We start from the raw sequence: 13,989 nt of genomic DNA, 5'->3' as shown, positions 1-13,989 counted from the left end.
AATCCTGAAGGGACACAATAAAGTCTCCTTGAAGTCTTTTCTTCTCCAGACTGAACCCCAACTCTCTCAGCTTTTTTTCGCAGGAGAGGTACTTTCATGGCCGTCCCCTGGACCCATTAGGTCTTCCTTGCACTGAGGACCTCAGAACTGGACCGAGTGCTCCAGGAAGATTCTCACAAGAGCAGAATAGAGGGTATTTATTTATCTTTAAGTACCCTAATTTATCTGAAAGACAAGCTTGCTAAGGTAAGTGCAAGAGTCTCTGACTGAAATTCAGTGCCTTATGTCAAAGTCAGCCTAGATGGCCACAGTGATCCTTTCCAGCCTAAAAATCAACTGGTTAATCTTCAGTTACATAAATGTGTGGTTATACTGTCAAAATAGACATACCATTTTCCCAACATCATATGTAAGCAATAAAATCTTCTGGCACATAACTCCTAAAGAAAATCTGTAAGAGGTGTGCTGCTTCATTGACTTCCACCTAGGAAGAACTGTGACTCAGAAAGAGGCTACTACACAAAAATATCTACAAAACTATTTTGAAATGCATGTAATGCACAAATAACTGATTTTCACTGAACATCTTCATTTTGTCTAAGTCACAGTTCCTATTTACCAACCTTTCTCATCCCAAAATTAAAAAAATATGGGAAGAACTAAACTTCAGTTTTACTAATAGGGCGATTCATATTTCACAGCATTATCCAAATGGAAACAAACATAGTAATAGGAAGATATAAGGGTAATAGTTGTCATACTTGGCAAAGAGCATTGCAAGTTTTTGCTTGGCTACAGACAGGATTTTTAAGCCAACCTCACAGATTGAAATTAGCTTTCTAAAAAGGCTAATTATATATATAATGTTTTAAATTATATTTTGATTGGAGATTAGGAAAAGATTACACTTGTATTTTAAAAACAATGAAAGGTTCACCATACATGATTTGGTGTCAGTTTACATTCATCAACATCCTTCCATCAAGCTCTGTGTTTTGGTACTGACTGATGAATATAGTATGTTCCACACCTGATTTTACTTTTGCATACAGAATAACTTCTAATTAAGAGTACCACAGCCGTGCAGACAACACGCAATAAACTTGTATGTATATATTCGTATATACATAGTCCTCATAATAACGAACAACATAATATTGTTAACTAAGCACATCTTTAAAAGAGATGCTAATAAGAATTAACCAAATACATGTAGCACAATCAGTAAAACATCATGGTGAAAACAACTTTTGCCTCTCACAGTTACAGTTTTCAAGTAGGATCATGCAGATCTCAAGGAAAAAAAAACAACAAAAAAAACCAAAACTTAAAGAGAGATCACAGGAATAGGATTTGTCATAGTATTCAACAGACTTTCCTCAACTGCAGTTTCAATGTTAGAACTTCTCTGTTGTCTAGAAATCTCTTTATGTTCCTGTTAAGGCTATCTGCAGCTTTTTTTCTGTATTTGAAGATGGATGCATCTTAGACTTATCCTCAAGATGCAGTACACGAACTGTTTGTCAAACTCATGAAAGAGAATAAGTATTTACAATAACAATGACACATATTATTGTCTAGATGTTGCTCATAGGCAGGTGACTTTTTTAGTCAACTATTGCTATACTCTATTTTGTCTGAGTCTGAATCTTCTGGTGTTACATACAGCAATATACATTACTAAAATTTAATACTACACTTCTTTTTCCTTTGACTTTACACAACTGAGCTTAGGAGGAATACCATAAAACACTAGAGTACGTCCAAGGAGGGGAAGGACATCATGGCTGGATCCGCAGCTGCTTCTAGACACTTTTTTGAAACTTCTTCATCAATCAATTGCCCATTTAAAACAGCAGAAAGCAGCAAAATCATATTGCTAGCACACTATAATGCTACCCAAACAATCAAGGCTTACCCAACATATCTTATAAAGGAACAACTTGCTGCACTGAGTGACTCCATACCAACTTCTTTGCGTTCGTAGTAAAAAGAAGGTTTTCCAGTTATCTTCACACTTCAATTCGGAACACAGTGCAGAACTCATGAAACAAGACTTCCATGAAGAATTTCAAATGCAGCTTTGAAAATCCGCTGTTGACTAGCCAGAAGGATCATTTGCTAAACAATGCTGAGCTAAGAATTTATTTCCTAACATAAAATAGCACGTGATTTGGTCACACTAAAGCTGCTTATTTTTCTTGAAATTAAGTAACTTCTGTACATAATTAAAAAAAAAAAATATTTGCCTGTAGCTTTCTTTAAAGACTATAGGAAAAAATCAGGACACTGCCTGTTCTGCATTTCTTCCCTGCTATAATACAATGTATAACCCTCCACTGCAATTCTGAACAGAAATCACCTACCCTCTAAACCAGGGAAAAGGAGTGAACCTACCACATGGATTACTTCAAAAAGAAAACTCTGCCAGATTAGCACACACAGAGCAATCGTATGTCCGTATCCTCACATTAGGTTGCTGTACAGGGTGGCCATGCTGAAATGGGACACTGGCAGCCCCGTACAACAGCACTGTCTTATCTCCAGACTGACAGCTTCTCCAATTATCACCGCCCCACTCTTCCAGGCCCTTTTTTTCCAGGCTCCCGGAGGACAGGCTGCTGCTTCAATAGTCATAGGAGAGTAACTGGGATTTCCTACAGCAACAGTGGATGTAAATATCCTGTTGATAACATTAACCACTAGGAGTATTTAAATTCCTATTTAACCTCTACATTACAGTTCCATGCACCTTCTTCCAGCTATATCGTCTGTAGTCAATCAATCAAGAGTGGGCACCTGATATCCACTTGCTTTTCGCCGTTTTGGTAGTCCCAAGACAGTTTGAATTTTGGGATTCTACCCTGACAGCCAGTCATTCAAGGCATATCACATAATGTCTATCACTCACAGACCTCCTGCAATGCCAAAGTGAGCACTTGCTAACCCATAGTTTTCTGAAGGAAAGAAGACAACTGCAACCCACTCTCCACCAGCACTGTGGTCTTCCTCATGCCAACCAAGGACAGAGCTGTGCAACGTGCTCAGGGTCTGCCTACATTGATTTGTGTTCCTGAGTCACCACTGCTTATTACAACCATGTACAATTTTACTATAATTACACCTTCAAAGGGACGGCATGTGTTTTTCTCCTGCCACCCCACAAGAGCACAAGTCCTGTTTTCTTCAGTGTTGTTCCAACACCATGCGAGTTTTACAAAATCCTGCCATGCAAGCACTTGTGTTGTATGCAAAGCAGGCCATCTATCAGGCCCAGCTGTGCCCACAGACGGGGCAAACCCAAGTCAGAAGAGCCAAGTTTTGATGCCTCAGCCAGAGCATTCACAAGTTAGAACTGCTCCTTTGCAGAGGTCAAATGAGGGTCAAACAGGCTCATTCCCACTATAATGCAAACCAGCATTTCGAGCAGATCCAGCCAAGAGGATGCGGAGAAGCTTGTGATACAGTCCTTGTTTAGCATTAACCTGAAAGCACTAGCATGTGTCCACAGTGCAGCAGTAGCAGACATGTCACAAGTTCCTCAAATGCTGCTGTACAAGGTGGCAAAGTAAGCCAAGAGAGACTTCCAGGTAAAGAAAACTCACTCCAGCTCCCACTAATCCCACAACTGGGAAGTTCAACTCTCAGTCAGCAGTTTTCAGTACCTGAATGCTGGCCAGAAGGTAACCTGCTTAAAAGAGTAACTTCTGTTCTTGGCATATAGGTTTTATATGATGTTGCTATATTTGCCATTAAAACAAAAAAAGTTCATAAGTTACTTAACAACGCTTGAAGAGCACTCCATCCATGCAAAGATTATAGGTGTCTGTCCTCAGAAGTATTACGCTACAAAATTACAAGTGAAAACTGTACAAAATATAAACAAGTATTTTCATGCTCAAGTAACTGCAACTTCAGTAAAATCATCTTTTAAATGTTAACTTAGCTGGGAAGATACACTGGGGGAAATATTTCCCCACCAACAATTACATTTAAAATAGTTTGGATTTTTTTAATGTTTAATTTCAAAACATCCAGTGTTACACACTATTTTGAACTGGAGTTGCCAAGATACTGCACAAGCAAGAAAGATACAAATCCTTTATAAAGCATATCCATGTAGCTTTCAGAACAAAGTGTAAAACTTCTTTTAAAATTCTCACTTTTGTGTTTTAGTTTTTAATCCCTCCCCTAAAACATAAATAGAGAAGGCAACTCTTTATATCACCTATTAAAATAGCTTGTATTTGCTCTGATATTGATGTTTTATTTATTTAAATAGTGACTTGAAATTTAAATATATGGACGTACTCCTGAAACCTCTGAATCCCCAAATCCTTTCAAGAAAGAACCTATAGCTGACTAGATTTAAAAATACAGTCATTTCTGGAAGAATAATTTCTAATCTCTTTCAGAAATTACTTACTACGATGTACTGATACCAACCCAGCCCCTTCCATGTGAACTTTGGACAAAGTCAGTTACACTTCTTAATGAATGCTTTCCCTTAAAAGACAGTATTCAAAGAACCAAATGCGAAATTCCTCAAACGGGCTACTTTTCCGGCGACATCTAGAAACAAGCAATGCCCTCTGCTGTGCCGGGCACGGAAGTGCACCCAAACCCAAGCGCAGCACCTCTGTGGGCTGGAGATCTCCGCTTCTCAAGAAAGACAACGTTTCCCTCATTTCACTGAGCTCCAGCACTCACTTGATGACTTGTCCCTGTTACTATAAAGTAAAAAGTTACCAGAAGAGTTTTATCACACCATGATACATATTACAGATCAGCAGTAAAGCTAGCATAGCAATAACCCATTTCTACCTAAAACTACATTTGACAAATTTACCATTTATTTTTTAAAACACTTTAAGACTATTTAGTCCATAGTGCACAAAAATATGCCATTTATTCTTAACTAGTTGCTTCATTCTTACATTTTCTTCAAATGTTGGTAAACTACCTATGAACGTAGTTCAACAATCATTTCTCTACCCATATCAACAAGAATCATCAGCTCCATCCTAAAAAGCAAGTTTTTCCATTTTGCTCAGCAGGCAGCTTCAGTCTGCAAATAAAGGTAACACCTAAAGTATTTCCTGTCCTTCTGAAAGGTTTAAGCAATTCTACAGAGAAGAAAAGAACTTTAAACATGTCATTTTTTTGTTCAGCTTAGAATGCAAAACTTAAGACATTATAAAAACACAGACCAAAAAAACCAAAAAGCAGTAAGAAGCTGCCTGTTGTAGACAATGTTAAATATCATGTGGATTTAGCAGAATATTTTGCTTATAAAGCTGCTAACTTTTTAACAATTTTAAGCACTATTTAAGTGCTCTGTAAGTTTCCCTATTTGCAAAACAGCAACAGAAGAACAAAACCCTAAGAAATTCCCAACATGGCAGAGAGCACTATAAAGTACCTATGAAGCAAGCTGGAAAGCAATACAAACACTAAGGACCCAAATAACATCTCTGTGCTCTTACAAGTAAACCAAAAGCCAGGTAGCACTTTGTACCTGTCTCTTTGCCACCAGATTAGGAGCAGAAACTTTCCTCTGGCTGCAGCTCAGGGAAGGGATGAGCAAGACCACGTTCCACCTGCTTGGAAGAGTAGATCCTGCAGATGTACGGTACCCCAGGAAGGGACTGCAGCGGAGCCACCGCATCCTCTCGAGGCAAGCTCCTGAGTTTCTCCCCTCAGAGGGATTTTCTCGCAAGGTCTAATGCCTTCAGTTCTTCCAGCAGCATCTAGTACATCCTCCCGTAAGTATTACCCAGCTTTATGCTGGGGAATCCCACATTAGCATCAGGGTTGCTGTGGAAAATTTATTTACCAAGTAACATAACTCCTAGCATTTTAAAATCAGTTAAAAATGGTGAAAAGGCGATTTCAAGGAAACTACACAGAACTAAGAGATTACACTACAAGCCAGAGCACTTTTATTTTCCTCTTCTGCACACTCTCAAAAGAGCAATCACTGAATAATCATCAATCACACATGGGCTCACCAAAGTCTTTCCTGACTAGGCTAAGAACAGCATGAAAGTAGACTCATGGTAATCTTACTTCATCTCACTGTTACGCTTTTAACATCACCATGACACTGCAAAGCAAGCTACTGCTCTTCCTCTTTTTGAGAGAGTAACTCGACAGTGTTGTGAAATCCAGAGTCGTAGGCCAGCTCTTCACTTTACACTTCCAATATGATTTACGTATTGCATTGTTTATATTTGTGTATGTAATTCCACTTCAAAATGATGTTGTGGATACTATGTAACATCTCAGTTTAAAGTCTTGATGACTATTTATTTATTGATAGAAAGAGAAAAGATTTCTGGCTTCTTACTTCCATGGAAAGAAAAAGGGAATGAAAAATTAACCCCTCAAATACTTGAAGTAGCATTCAGCATCCTCTATAGCTAAATCAAGTGAATCCCTTCCTAAACCCTACCTGAGCCAGCACCCTGGATTAGGCAGATGTTTGCTCTTTGCATAGCCAGCCTTGACAGTGCAGATACTCAATGGAAAACAGAGGCACAGATTATGCAGTAATTTGAGATACCAAGTTCTGGATTCAATGACGGAGGCATTTCTTGTTCTATACTCCCAGTACTAAACCAGTCCTGCATTATTAATTCACAGCATTAATCTCCATAGCCTACCAGGCACACTCCAAGCCACTCATGTGATCAAACAGAATTGGAAAAGTTAGCAAACAAAGAATGACAAGGATGAAGAGCAGCACTTCCAACCAAGGAAAAATCAGACGCTGGGGTTTTTCAGCCTGGAAGAGATACACCAGTACAAACACACACAGTGCTTTTTTCTGCTTCCCTAGATGTCAGCTACAGCCACTGTCACAACAGACACTGTGAGAAAATCAGCATGACAAAAATCAGCACAACAGCCAGAGAAAGCAATGGTTCACAAAACTTCCATGTTCACTTTACCACTCATACTCATTCTTTCCCAAGTTCCATACACTCACATTGTCATACCCACAGACACATAACCAAATCGTTCTAGGACAAGAGCACTTAAGTACAACATCAAGGACAAAGGATGGCAGCTATCATCACACCTCCAACATTCTTCCCGTTTGGCAATGATGAACTTGGGTTTGGACAAATCTTTTACACGCTTCAGGACCAACAGTTGTTTACTGGGTGCTCCTTTGCTCCAGAATCTCTAAGTGCAGCCTCAATAAATAGCAGGCTGCTGCTCACTGTCTATCTCTCCATGTTTGTTTTCATGATGGAGTAACAGGAAAACAAATGGCACATGAAATACAACACAAGCCTATTGCCTTCCGGTTGTGGTTCAGAAACAGGGTGTGCTCTTGGTGACTCATCTGTGCTGCAGGTTATCAGAGTGCAGGCCTTGACAACAGCAATTTCACTTCCAAAAACAGCTTCCCAGAAAACTGTGGTTTTCCACATTAACATACATTCTTTCTACCCCAGTCCTGCTATTTCTTTTGATGCCTTCATACACCTGCATTTCCACAGGTGTTTCGTTCACACCAGCCTTCATATTTCCACTACAAATCTGTAAAGTACTGGCCTGACAGGTCTTTGATTTGACCTGCTAAAATACTTAGCTAAAGATTTTCCACATTTTCCCTGCCTGCCTGTAAAAGGCAGAATACAGTTTTGCCCAGAGAGTTGTACTCTGCATTCTACACACGCAAAACTACTTGTACACTTTCTATATTAGACTTTTGTAGGAGTAGGTTAAAAGTAAAACGTCATGAAAACTGTCAGTATTTCTGTAGGACAGTCATTACGAAGGATGAAGAGGTGAGAAGCACAGAATGGTTTGGGTTAGAAGGGACCTCAAAGCTCATCCGGTTCCAACCCCCACTCCCATGGGCAGGGACACCTTCCACTAGACCAAGCTGTTCAAAGCCCCATCCAGCCTGGCCTTGAACATTGCCAGGGATGGGGCAAACAGGACTCCTCCGAGCAGGCGATGCACACACGCGGCAACAAGCAGGGTGGCGGGCAAAGGGCTGTGCACGGGGCCAGCGTTTCAGGAAGGCTAAAGCGAAGCAGCGGGGACGCACGCTGCCTGCACCGGCCGAAGAGCAGAGGAAGGCGGCAGAGGATCCGCGGGGAGGCACTGGAGGGACGGCCCCACCGGGACAGCGGGGCCGGAACCGCCTCGACCACTGCCCTACCCGGCCTCCCCACCGCGCCCTCACCTGCCGGGGGCCGGGGGCCGCGGTATCTGCCCTCGGCCGCTCTGCCGTCTGCTGCGGGAGAGCGGAGGCACCCACGGCTGCCGCCGGCGGGGCACCGCTGCAGCGCCTCACCGCCCGCAGCCACCACGGCCGGAGCGCGGCCCGCGCAGCGAACAGCGCCCAGCTCGGCGCCGCCATGACTGCCCGCGTGCAGGGCGGAGCGTGAACTCTGACCCTGCGCTACGCCCAGGCGGGCGCAGGCGCATCATGCTGGGCTGAGACGGAGCGAGGAAGACGCCATGGTCGGCGAAGGAGGGCGGGTTGCCCTCCGCTGCTAGGGGCAGGAGGCGGCCGGTCCCTGCGGCCCTCGTGCTACTGCTGCGGGAGGAGACCCGGCTGGCCACGGGACAGCGCAGGGAAAGCCGCTGCGTGCCCAGCCAGGCGGCCAGCACCTGGCAAGGGGAGGTGAACGAAGCCTGCAGCTGTGTCTTGGCTGGAGGAGCCGGTCCGGCGGGACGGGGCTGGGGACGGCGACGTTAGCACAGACCGCAGCGAAAGTAAAACTTCAGTGGCAACAGCCTCCCTAAGGGTGTTTGCACGCGAGGGTGCAGCTGCAAGTCTGAGCGTAACAGCGTGCAGACCCAGCTCTGGACTAGGTGTCTGTTCATCAGTTAAATAACCGAAACAGAACCCATCCAAGAAGGATAACGTTCCGGAAGGACCTGCTCGACCTGTTACTAACAGTTGAGAGAGAGAGCTCCACTCCTGCTGTGTCATCAGTTCTCCATTCTGAGCTGTCAGAGGCTGAGGGTGCACGTCGACCCCTTTTCTAAACTTCCAAATGGAATCACGTCAGTTTATGTAAGTCACTGGAAGTCAACCTAGGCTTAGGCTCTAGGAACATCAAACTCCTCAGTGTAGATCCCCCATGTGAGTAGTACGTATCAGCACTACTTTGAAACCAAAGTTAAAAGCACTGTTTGAAGTAGAAATAAAAAAGTCAATTATCCTCCGTATTCACAGGACAATACATTCCTCACATACATGTTTTTATTAAGCTTCTCACATGTAATTAAGCATATTTACTACATGTGACACACAAGGTTGTCAGGAGCCAACTTCTTTTCCTCCAAACATTTGTGGCAGGTTAAAGTTTCATGAATTTCACACAACTGTTTTCAAAATTTGTTTCCAGTTCTAACCATACCAACTCCATGTGCCAGAAACACACCACATACAAGAGACTTGAAGAGTACATCAGCTAAAGCAACATATAGGAGAAAGATCTTGTAGGAGAACAGATCTCGTAGAAGAGCTACACTGCGCTATGACAGATTGCTGGACTCTTAAACAGGAACAGGGCTTTTAACATGTAAAAAGAGTGTAAGACAGTCTAGCAGATGTTTCCAATGGTCAGCCTATGAAGGAAGCAGCATCAGCATTTGAGAGCAGTTCTCTTGCTGCCTAGAAAAGAGCCAATGTCATTCTCAGGCTTACTCTTACAGTCCATGCTTTGTTAGTCTGATGCCACCATGTGTGAATTAAGATGAATTTATTCACAACTGATCATAAGTTCAGCAGTGTATCCTGCCACATTAGCATCATGGACAAAAAACAAGACTGAAAATGTTACTGTAACTGAACCAAACCAGCACTGCTAGGCATATTGCTTCCGTCTGTGATGGTTAGGAGCTTCCTTCCTAGGTGGATAATCCACAGACAAATGGGTAAGTTCCAGATGTTATGTATTACCCTGTCTGCAACTGTTTTATGAGGAACATGTTTGTAAGACAGCTCTGTCCTACCCAGGTGTAATCCTGCTACAAGTAACTTATTTAAAGCCTGAAGAAGTCCTGTCTTTCGCTGGGCACAATCCCCCTGGCCTGATGTCCTCTGCAGGCAACGCTTAACTGAAGTAATCACAAGCTTCAGTCTGGCAGCAGCAGCAGATTCGTAATAATTAAATTTAGCAGTAGTTACAGAGTCAAAAGGAATTATGTATCCACAGTATATGTACAATACAATTAACTTCTCCAAAGAGGGTTTTTTCATTGCTATATTTTACAGGTTGCCTTCAAATTACAAGTAAGTCCTTTAAACCCTTGAAAGGCATAAAAATTCCCCTTCCCACACAAAACCCCAAACAGTGTATTTTAGTTTCAAAAATATTTTTGAACCCACAAAAAAGCTTGGTATCAGTTAACCTGGTAAAACAGCTACATGCTAAATAAAAGCACATCTGGTGGGAAAAGCGCAAATAATGTTACAAGTGTGCTTAGTTTTCGCTTGCAGCATCTGGCAGTGGGTAGCAGGACAGCAGCAGGAATCTCAGTGGGTCTCCTCCTGTGTTTGTTCTGTGATCGTTTCTGTGGCACTGGCATTGGCAGCAGAGTTGAGAACTTCTCCAAAGTCTCCTCCAGCAGGTTGTCTTCCTCCAACTTTAGACTAGAACACAGAGAGCGCCGCAACATAAAACTGCAGTTATTTGACATGCCAAACATGCTGAACAGTGTAAACCAGTACCTCTGCAGGAGAATGTTTAATAACTTTTCAGCAGAGCAGCTTTTCCAGGATGGAGCTACCTCTGCAATACTCTAAAGGCAAGTTTTTAAGTATCATGTGGAAAGCAACCACCAGCAGCAGACTAACATAGCAGTCTCCCTCTGCTTTCTTGATGCACGCAGCATGAAGCAGCAGCCCTCATTCCAAGGAGTCTGAAGGTTGACATGCCCTCAGTTAAAAATGGATGTGGGTTTGCAGCCTTTCAAGCCATTTAGGCTTTGAAAGGTTCAGAGTTAAAACTCACTTCTGTATTGCTTAAAAAAGACCACTGAACCTCAAAAAAGAACACTGAAGAATTTCCATTCTCAACAGCAATTCCCAAGATCTTCAGTGAAGTACAGCAACTAGTTTACTTTCTCTAGGTAATGTGTTTTCCTTTTCCCTCTACATTATATCCCTGTGGGAATGGCAGGAGTGTTAATGTCCATTAGTTTGCAAGGGAACGTCTAATTCCCCATGTTATCACTTGCATGCTTCTCATACAGCCCAGTGTGCCCATGAGAACAGTCAAATCTGGTTCCAGTTACATGTATTAGTGAGTTTTTTTAATCTCAAGAAGTTAATAATGGTTGTTTCTGGCACTTGAAGCTTTTGTGAGTAAATTCTAAATTAAGGTACAAAGGCCTTGTGTATTTTATGCCAAAAATAAGAGAAACATTCCAAGCTGTTCTCTTGTGTAGGGTATTAGCCCTTAAGAAGGCATGGAAATAAAAGGCTACACCGTTTTGGATACATAACACTAGGTATGTTGTCCTAGCTGTTTGTGCAGGTTAGGTAGCTGTTAGTCCCCCTAGTTAAAGGCACCCTCCTGGAAGAGGTGCAGGAAACCCATTTTTTATCCTCAGATCATTAGGCAGAGAAACCAGTTCCACAACACTTAAAAGGATGTCATCTAAGCACCTTCAACACTTTACCAGTAACTAAAACACAGGTTGCCCTGAGTCCACTTCTGTCTTTTCTCCACATCCAGAGCTCCACAATTACCAAGGAGTTTTAATGATATTTACCTTCAAGTTTTCAACCTTTTCTTCAAAGGATTTGAAAGTAGGAGAATTTCTAGGAAAATAATAATAAAAGAAAAAGGAACCACAGAATTACAACCATATCTGTGTTAGTCTGTAAATATCACAAAACAAGCAGACAGTTGCTTTTTCTAATGTCAACATAAATTTTGTTTGGGGCTCTTTCCTTGGTTTAAGGGTAGCCTAAAAATAGTTTCTATCTGGATTTCCCAAATATTACATAACTGAAATTCAAATGCACTCAATATGTAGCTCATTTGTATCTCTTGCAACTGAGCACTGCCACACTCTGCAATAGGATATTTCATCATACCACAGAAGGGAGAACTAGAAAGTATTTTAGGTTTAGCTTATTATTCCCAGTGATTTCAAACATGTTTCTGGCTTAAATGGTTTCAGAACAGCTTAGTCATCACTTCTGGTTAGACTAGTATGTTACTGCTAAAGAAAGCTTGCCAGAGTTTTTCCACTTGTTATAGGAAAACCAGTTTAATAGGGCATGTGTTCAATTAATGAAATATGGTTAATAAGGACATTTTCTGCTAACATGTTAAATTTGGGGAGAATCCCCCTTGCCTTTGAAGTGCTGGAGACAGTTGTGATTGCAGATGGTAAATTCTGTATATGAAAAGCAGCACTCAGCATTGAATATCCTTAGATGTTCAATGCTGAGGGCCAGTGTATTATTTATTAGGGTCAGAAGAGTGGCTTAATGCTCCAACTAGCTAGCACTGCCATTTTCAAATTTGTGCAACAGCCTGTACATCTTTCCTGTATTTATGCAGAATGGAAAATGCTTGCCTTCAGCAGACCAGGCCCAAGGATTCACAGGAGACTAAAAATAATTATTAAAGATGAAAAACAGGAGGGGGTGTGGGGGGGGGTGGTTATTCAGTGGTTGGTTGTTTTGTTGTTTTTTTTTTTTCAAAAGCAGTCTTAAACTTCCCTTCCCCCTTAGCCTGGTATTTGTGTAAGTCACCCACACTTAGCAGCACTCTTTCATTTGAGAAAGCACGCAGTGGCACCAATATATATATCAAACCAAACCCTCCTAAGAGATAGAGGGACACAGCACCAAGCAAGGGGAGAGAAAAGGCCAGCACTCCAAGTCAGCAAGAGCCCTGTTGTGAAACCACAGTACTTTTTACTCACTTTCATTGTTCTAACCCATGTGAGAAGCTAGTGCCTTTTAAACGTGGAGTCATTTAGTAGCAGTACATTTCTATTGGGTAGGGAAAAGTTGTCATAGTTCCCTAAACAGCAGGAAAGTATACTTGGTCACATCCCAGATGCGTGATAACTGCCACCAATAAGCAGAAATAAAACCAAATATTGTTACATTCCAATTTACTACAAAGTTGGGTGGCTTTTTTGATTTTGTTTTAAATTTATGTGAGTTGACTTAAGTGCAGTTTTACTTGATTCCATAAATGAACATAAACAAACCCAACAGTTCCATTATGCATACATTACCTCATAATAGGCATGCTAATTGAATGTTGTATGGAGCGTATACTAAATGCCAGCATTAAGAAAAAAGAAAGCAAGAAGTTAGTTTAAGTGATAGACTGAGAAGCAATTGCCTTAGAGAGCTGACTTCTGGATACTGTCTTTGGTAAATAGCCAGTCTTATGTACCAACTGCTTGGTTTTGCTTTCACAAATTGCTTAGCCATGCACACACACAAGTACATCAGAGCAAAAGCTACAACAACTTTTTTCCTTTTTAGCAAGATTCAAGTGCCATGCTTGGTAGTACATATTCTGCATAGCTGCAACGGTGTGTCTACTCAAGTTTCTCAAGCAATAAGAGTCATGCTGCATTTACAGTTGTGACAATATCAGGTACAAAGTGAACACACAAGAGTCTTATCAATCAACTAATCTTCCTATGGAAAGAATTATTCCTACATTCAGAAGTCTTCAGTTTCAGTTCAGTGCAAGATTTCCATACTCACCAATACAAGTTTTCTGTCGAGAACAGTCACATCAATCCATATAGTCAAGGTCAGGTTTATGCCGAGGGCAGGAAAAAGTCCTAGTCTCAACCCTGTTCTGATATTCTTGGAGGATTTCTATAACCTGCCGGTGTTGCCATTACAGTTACTCTTTGCTTACTGACAACACGTACCTACACCTAGAAGGTGACTGGATGTAGATTAAGAAGCTCCGAAATACCTTCAAGACCACCTAATTTAGATTCTACAAAATCTCAGTTTAG

General features: G+C 41.6%; 1 protein-coding gene across 6 annotated transcripts in view; it reads right to left on the bottom strand.

Annotated features, from left to right (window-relative positions):
* Positions 1–13,989, bottom strand: part of TPD52 (tumor protein D52) — a 122,887-nt gene that overhangs the window by 70,968 nt on the left and 37,930 nt on the right. For 3 of the 6 annotated variants that reach the window (XM_061448240.1, XM_061448237.1, XM_061448238.1), the window contains 3 exons: positions 13,243–13,284; positions 11,755–11,803; positions 9,202–10,630 (listed from right to left, as the gene is read on the bottom strand). The exons of 1 other annotated variant lie outside the window; for it this stretch is intronic. In XM_061448240.1, the coding sequence (XP_061304224.1) occupies positions 10,514–10,630; positions 11,755–11,803; positions 13,243–13,284 (208 nt within the window). In that variant the 3' untranslated portion in view covers positions 9,202–10,513. Of the gene's footprint in view, positions 1–8,206; positions 8,423–9,201; positions 10,631–11,754; positions 11,804–13,242; positions 13,285–13,989 lie in introns of those variants that run through there. 2 more of the 6 variants (XM_061448239.1, XM_061448242.1) reach the window with 2 other exon arrangements.

Source organism: Pezoporus flaviventris, unplaced genomic scaffold (genome assembly GCF_033815535.1).
Source record: "Pezoporus flaviventris isolate CSIRO_AGI_PZ_B2104156 unplaced genomic scaffold, CSIRO_AGI_Pfla_v1 ptg000007l, whole genome shotgun sequence".
Lineage (NCBI taxonomy): Eukaryota > Metazoa > Chordata > Aves > Psittaciformes > Psittacidae > Pezoporus > Pezoporus flaviventris.
The sequence above is the reverse complement of the archived record's forward strand: the minus strand, read 5'-3'. Positions and strand labels throughout refer to the sequence as shown.